This window comes from Belonocnema kinseyi, chromosome 8 (assembly GCF_010883055.1).
Source record: "Belonocnema kinseyi isolate 2016_QV_RU_SX_M_011 chromosome 8, B_treatae_v1, whole genome shotgun sequence".
NCBI classification, from domain to species: domain Eukaryota; kingdom Metazoa; phylum Arthropoda; class Insecta; order Hymenoptera; family Cynipidae; genus Belonocnema; species Belonocnema kinseyi.
In genome coordinates, this window is record NC_046664.1 from 111,416,662 (window position 1) to 111,424,321 (window position 7,660).

General features: G+C 36.0%; 1 protein-coding gene across 5 annotated transcripts in view; it reads left to right on the forward strand.

Moving 5' to 3' along the window:
* LOC117177884 (alpha,alpha-trehalose-phosphate synthase [UDP-forming]) overlaps positions 1–7,660 on the forward strand; it is a 285,945-nt gene that overhangs the window by 230,690 nt on the left and 47,595 nt on the right. For all 5 annotated transcript variants that reach the window (XM_033368945.1, XM_033368946.1, XM_033368947.1 and 2 more), the window contains one exon: positions 325–481. In XM_033368945.1, coding sequence (XP_033224836.1) covers positions 404–481 — 78 coding nt within the window. In that variant the 5' untranslated portion in view covers positions 325–403. The remainder of the gene's footprint in view (positions 1–324; positions 482–7,660) is intronic.

Below are 7,660 nucleotides of genomic sequence, written 5' to 3' on the forward strand. Positions count from 1 at the left end.
CTGAGTATTTTTAGATAACCGATTAAAGATTATTTATGAAAAAAACTTTCAAGAACCGTTAATCAACCCATAAGAGTAGCCTAAAGTCCTTCACACTCATGGTCTTTACGCGACCCCTATATATTAACCAATTGCGCACAAATTTGCAGATTTTTTAGGCTTTCGAAGAAAACTGGAGGGTGAGAGCAGAGAAATTCTAAATAGAACGACCGAGTATAAAGAAGATCACTCCCAATTACACTAGTCAGTACATGCTAGGAAAATCATTGGTACTATCTTTTGATAAAGTTGATAATTATATTAATTTTTGAACTATAATTTTAGTGCTGGAGGACTTGTGACTGCAGTAGCTCCTGTCGTCATAAATGGAAATGGAGTGTGGGTAGGATGGCCTGGAGTACATATGGAAGATCCGAATGAACCGATTCCAGAATCCGATCCCAATGATAGAACACCAACTGCTGGCCTTCTTTCCCGAAAGGTCAGTACTCTCAACAATCAATAAAGTAAATCATATGTATACGTCTAAAAGAAAAGAGACTAGATTGTCGAATTTATTTTAGGAGTTGTAAGCGTTCTTGTGAGTTATTGTCGAAATTGTCAACTTTTTATGAGAAATCGCACTTTAATTCATACTCTACCTGGAGACATTAGAAGAAGTGACTAAAAGTGGATAAATTTCAAGTTTGGAAAAAATATAAAACACGTGCGCTAATTGAATTCGCCAGTTGCGTTTTTATTGAAATATGGTTTTTAAAGTGCCCCTATGCGCAAACTCCATACCGACAACCTGGCCTCTTTACATTTGTACGTACACATACCTTCGTCTGCCTTGAGGATACGAAGCGACCCACCGACGACAGCTTCCTGCATCCATCTCACAAGTGCCTTTGCATATTTTTGGCACGCGGGTATGGCTTTAAGGTTACGAACCAGTGATAAGTTTCGAAACTCTGAGAGCACCGAGAACAAGGACAACTACTTTAATCAAATATTTTGGGTAAAGTAATTTCAGCTCCCTTTTAAGGTCTTGATACATCTCCTCTTTTTTCTTCTCTGTGGCAATGATGTAGTATGCCGGAGCTAAAAATTCGACCACGAATACAGTTTGTTTCTCGAAGTCTTAAAAAACGATATGAGGCCTCGAGTGTGCAAAGAAGACAGATGTTCAAAAATCGCAGTTCCAGGAAATTGGGTACTTCTCGTTTTGGATAATCGACTCTAATCTCCCTCGGAGCCTTCGGCAGGGCAGGGACACGACCAATATCATAAGAGCGACAAAGATGGTAATAAAGTACTTTCAGCGCCAAATCATGTCTATGGAGATCATGCCGTTCATGCGTGGTCAGGACACGCAGATATTATGTGTTCTAGGTACTCAACGTGTGCATGGCATGCGCTGCACCTATCGCTGGGAACTTGTTGACATAAGATTGGTTCACGATATACTACGGTGGAAATGACACTGTCCTGGAGTGCGAAAATTAAACCCTCTGTACTTGAATTAAGCCCTGATTCCGTGCATTTTCTTGTCGAGTAGTTGTGGGCGGAATTTTTAAACGTCTGCGTTTTTTACTTCGACTTTTAGATAAAACTCTTATATCCATAAGCTCAGGGTCCTTGGGAACGCCAACAACCTTTAATTTGTTCAGAGTGTGATGCAAAGTGTGATGCAAAGGGCTCATGATTGTGCTCTGAAAAACGCTCCTCTGGAAGGTAACGTTGTTCGTTTTGACACAATAATTTTCAGATGGGATAGTAAATCTACTTTTCCAAAGGGGTATCAATCTCTCTATGCCTGTCACTATTTGGGGATAAACTTTCAAGCTTTCCAACAGACAAATGATAAGTCTATGAGAGGTTAAAACGAAAGCTAAATTCTTCGAACAATCCTGTTGTTTAGATCAGCTGTAAAGATCTTATACAGTGAGTGCAAAGCAGTGATTGGCCTGTAATTCTCTAGGTTTGAAAAATTGCCTTTTTCTGCAGGTGTACGAGGTGTGTTCAAAAAATAAGGTGACTTTATGGTTTTCTCAAAAAATATTCATTTATTCCCCAATATTAATGTTGTCCCCTTCAAAGTAATCCCCCTCAGATATAATACACTTGTGCCAAGGCTTTTTCCAATCATCGAAGTACTTCTAAAAATCATTTTGTGGTATAGCCTTGAGTTCTTTCAGCGATGCAGTTTTTATTTCCTCAATCGTAAAAAATCGATGTCCTTTCATGGGTCTTTTCAGTTTTGGGAAAAAAAAAGTCACTGGGGGCAAAATCTGTTGAATATGGAGGCTGAGGCATGACTGTGGTGCTGTTTTTGGTCAGAAAATCTTTCACAAGTAACGATGAATGAGCAGGTGCATTATCGTGATGCAAAAGCCACGAATTGTTTTTCCAAAGTTCCGGACGTTTTTTGCGTATTGCCTCTCGCAAACGGCGCATAACTTGAAGGTAATACTCCTTATTGACCGTACGACATTGTGGTAAGAATTCCTGATGCACTACGCTATGGTAATCAAAGAAGACAGTGGGCAAAATCTTCACATTTGACCGAACTTGACGTGCTTTTTTCGGTCTTGGAGACTCAGGATGCTTCCACTGAGACGATTGGGGTTTAGTTTCGACGTCATAACCATATACCCACGATTCATCCCCAGTTATAACCCTTTTGAGAAAATCAGGATCATTATTGACTTCATTCAACATCTCCTGAGCGATGGTCATGCGATGGATCTTTTGATCAAAATTAGGCAGTTTCGGAACAAATTTCGCTGACACACGTCTCATGCCCAAAACGTCCGAAAAGATAGCATGGCATGAGTCAACCGATATGCCAACATCTTCAGTAACTTCTTTGATGGTAATTCGGCGATTTTTCAACACCATTTCTTCCACTGCTTGAACGTTTTCATCTGTTGTTGACGTGCTGGGGCGTCCAGGGCGAGGTTCGTCTTCGACATCCTCTCGGCCTTCTTGGAACAGCTTGTACCAGTTATACACAGTTTTCTTACTCAGAGTAGACTCACCGTATGCAACTGTCAACATTTCAAGAGTTTTAGAGCACTGGATTCCATTTTTCACACAAAATTCAATGCAATCTCTTTGCTCCATTTTTTTCGAAAGAAGAAAATCGCCGAGCACACCAAACCCTTCTAACCTTTTATTCCTCTGTCAGAAAAACAACACGAAAAATATAGTCAAAACTGTGAACATATGATCGTGACGAGTGTACCAACACAACAAAACAAAAAATTAAAAACTTGAATCTACGTAGCCCGCGAAAATTGAAAAGTCACCTTACTTTTTGAACACACCTCGTATAGTGCGTCCTAAAAGCAGCCACTGCGGAATGGGCGTCTCCGACTTAAAATATTAGTTGAATATACGGGCCAGATGTTGGTATGTAGAAGTAAACTTCTTTTATCAGAAGTTCATGATACCATCTTTCCCTGGAGCTGAAAAGTTCTTCGTACCTCTAAGTGCTTTTTTCATCTCTTCCGCAGTGATCAAACTTCAGTGTTTTCGGGATCTTGTATACCTCTCTTCAATAAGTCTACCTCGTTGGGCTTGGGTGGATTTTTAACAGAAACAGGGTAATCGCTGAAGAGGCACGATGGGTCAGCGAGAGACTCTTTATTCTCTCCGATTCATCCCTCCCTCTTCTGTATTATTCTCCGTGCATTAGATAACGTAAGTGTTTCGTCAGCTTAATTGTCAGCAGCTTGGACTTGTTCAGTGTGTGATTGAAGTGCCGCAGTTTTTGAACGAAGTTTTGAACTCTTTCCATGAACGGTCTACCAGATGTTACGTAGTCATTCATACACTGAACAAGGGACCGATTCTATAGTGTTCATCCAATCTTCTTATTCATTGGATGCAATTGTTTTTTGTTCTTTTGGTCCATTGTCCATTTTAGCTTCGATTTAAATGAGCCAAAGCTCTCGCAGTTCCATAAACTAAACAATTAATGGTCCTGAGGTCGGACTCCTCCGGGATATCCTCAGACAGGGAGGCATTTATTTCAGCCACATCGTGGGGCTGCTAACACACGCACATATATTTATATTATATATAAAATATATACTTTCAGTTCGGGTATTGGGCTCCAGAAAATTTTACCGGACTTATATTTGTTTTTGTCCAGCAAATTTTGGCGTCAACAAACTTTTTTTATCGGCGAGGTTTTTTCAACTTTAGGTAAATAGTACAGTAATTTATATAGGTAATTGAGGCAACATTACAGATCGTAAAATACTAAAAAGAAACTAAGAATTGCCCATCACTTCCCAGAATATACTTTAGCACTGATTTGTGAATTGTAGAACAGATGGTGGCATTCCGATTCTGGTTTCTCGATTTCTCTTATATTAAATTTTACCACTCTTCTGTGGCCAGTAACTTAAAAGCATTTTTTAAGGGCAAGGTCAGAAAAAAAGTTCCAGATTTTACCAATCATTCTTTTTTGACCAGTCACTGGCGCGTATTTTTTAAAGGCCTACCTGCTAAAAATGTTTGAGATATGACCAATTACTCTTGTGCCCAGGAGGACAAATTGTCATACATTGTGGGAAATATTATATTTAATTTTTCTACTACGTATAAACGATGTATAATTTTTCTGCCTTGTTATGACGATTTACTGACGCTTATTTTTGAAGCGTGACCTGGAAAAGGGGTTCGGGATATGACACATCAAATTTCTGTGTCCAAGACCAGTCCATAACACATTTTTTTAAAAGGCTGACCTATATAAAGGAGGTTCGAGATGTTACAAATCAATATACTGTGACAATTTGCAAAATGGTGCCGGAAAATCTTGCCCGAAAAAAATCTTCGTTGACGCAAAAGTTTGCTGGACTAAAAAATTGAATTCAGTCAAATATGTCGAACTACAATAAGTAAAATGCGAGAAAAAATGCCAGAGCTGCAGATACATCGTAAAAATTTCAAGTATAAAGTATGTAATTAGCACCAAATTTTTATTGTTTAAATGAATCATTTAATGACTATTCTATTTTCTTCTTTTTCACATTACAAATGTTTGGATTTTATTATTTAGAAATACTATAGCGCTGGGCAGTATATTACAAATTTCTTATATTAAGTCCTAGTTTTCCGATTTTGTATTTTGTTTGAATTTAGTCCTTCTAATTTTGACGCTTTTTATGCATGTGTATGATTACATTGAAAATATTTGTTTCCAATATTGCTTTTATGTGAATTAACAAGTTAAAATTATAATGGAATAGATCAAATTAAAAAAATGCTTTCTTCTGAGCTTTATTTTATTTTATTTAGTCGTACGAATAGACACTTCGTAAAATTGATTACATACGCGGGTACAAATATTTTGTCTTGGGTAAAGACTAATCCAAGACAATTTCAAGTTACTTTAAGTGTCTAGCTCATGGGACGGAAACAGACTTTTTTATGTCTTAAAAAGAAGTTTCGACTTTAAGACAAAAAATGATAAATTGAGAGTATTAAGGAAATGTTACTTAAATGCATTTTCATTAAAGGCAATCATTTTTGAAAGAATATAATAATAATATATTAATATAGATTCAAAGTTTGATTATCTTGAAAGAATATACATAATAGTAATTATATCAATTTCCAGAGCGCAACTCTGGGAATAGATTAGCTTCTAATCTCGTACTGGCAAAGTCGGGTTGCAACTGGCTAAAGTTATTAGGTTATAATTATTTCCTCAATAAAATCTTAATTTCTTTTAAAAAATCAGTATTAAAGTGCATAAATTCTATGCTAATATAAAAGAATAATTAAAATGTTATGATTATAATCACAATTACAATTATGAAATTTCAAACTAAGAAGAATTTTAATGTAGATAAATATACCTATATGACAGATTAATTTTTGAATTAAAAATTTCCGAAATTATGTAATGTTACACATGTGGCAATAGGTAATTAAAAAAACGCTATATAATCGTATATTAGTCGAGCTTTTTATCCTTATTCTGACCACGTGTCACGTAAACTCGAATTATGTGAACGCGGACAAAATCTTGCAAAACAAAATTTAAAAAAGAAAACTCTCAGAAAGTCAGCATCGTGACACAAGGTCGATAGTTTATCACTCTAATGACGCGCGTTTGTAGTCCATTATCATCAAAAATTCTCTATAGTGTTTGATAAAAGTTTTAATTTCAGTTTTAATGCATACACCAGCCAGAGAAGCATTGCAGTCGATTATACGATTCTGTAACGATTTCATGCCCATCTTGCACAATAATCTTACTAAAGGAATGACTCGTGTAACATACTGATTGACTAAGAAAACTTAGATGATGATAATTTGTGATTATACGAGAAGCCTCCAAAAATGTTTAAGAATTAATTATTAAATGTTGTTAATAATTATGATGGAAAAAAAGTTTAGTTGAACAATCATTGTTAATACTATAAAAAAAATAAGGAGCGACACAGCATAAGGGCGTAAGTGCCAAACCCCGTATTTCACAGAAAACAAAAGAAATTGTTCAACTTTCAGGTAATTAATTTTAAACAAAAAATCTTCCCGTTTCGCGGGCACATTTTCATCGCTCGCTGCATTCTGCACGCGCGGCTCGTTTCGCTCGCAAGTTTGAGCGCGCCTAGGGTGCGCGACGGTCGAATCTCGAGCTTCGCGCTCGATAATGGGTTACCTCGCGTTTCGCCTCGGATATTTATTCTTTCATTTGGAATGCTTGAAAAAAACTTTATCAAAAAGATCTCTTTTAGATGGCAAAATTTATATTCGTCTTCATATTCTGAATTGTCTACTTAATAAAGATTAAGTTTCTCAAAGCTTTGTAGGCTTTGACGTAGACATTCTCATCGTGAAACTCGCGCTGCGCGCTCTATTTCCGACAGACACTTGTAAACAGGTTTTGTTCAATTTTTTTCTCGTAACTTTCATCATTTTTTCACGCATTTTATTTTATTTTATTTTCAACATTATTTTTCACAAATAAAACAAAAGGTACGCGTCCTATCAAGAATTGATTTTTAACGAAATTGTAGATCTTTTTTGGGATAACAATTTTTGTTAATTCGTCTTTTTTCGTATCCTACATAGTTTGTCTACCAAATGGAATTTTTTATTTTTCATTATTTTTTTTGTGCAATCAAAATTTGAATTTTTTATTTTTGAAGAAAATCCAAAAATTTGTCATGATAAACTTGTAGGTCTTTTAAAAAGAAATGTTTTTCTTCTGATGACTTTTAGTTTACATCAATTATCAAATGCATTGGCTGATGCCGTCTAGTATTTAAAGAATGAGGGTATAAAAAATTTAACTTCGAAAAAAAGATTCTTGTGTCGGAAAAAGTCCGAATTATGGATTTGTTTACAATAAATCAAACTTAATAACACTATTTAAAAAAATATATTGGACAATATTATCTTGTGACTTGTACATTTATTTAATCATGTCTCTAGTATTGCAATCAGGCTGGGTTATAGTCAATTAGAAATACACTTTTGCTTTCTCATAGAGGGAGGTTTTCAACGATGTACATTTTTCATTTAATTTTTTGGACATACATCAAACTCTCGCTTTCAGTCAAGTGTCGGGGGTTACCTTTAAATAGCCTTGGACTGGTTTCGGGGGGATTGAAACGTAAACAGTGTGGGCGGCCTGACTCGTTTCTAATTG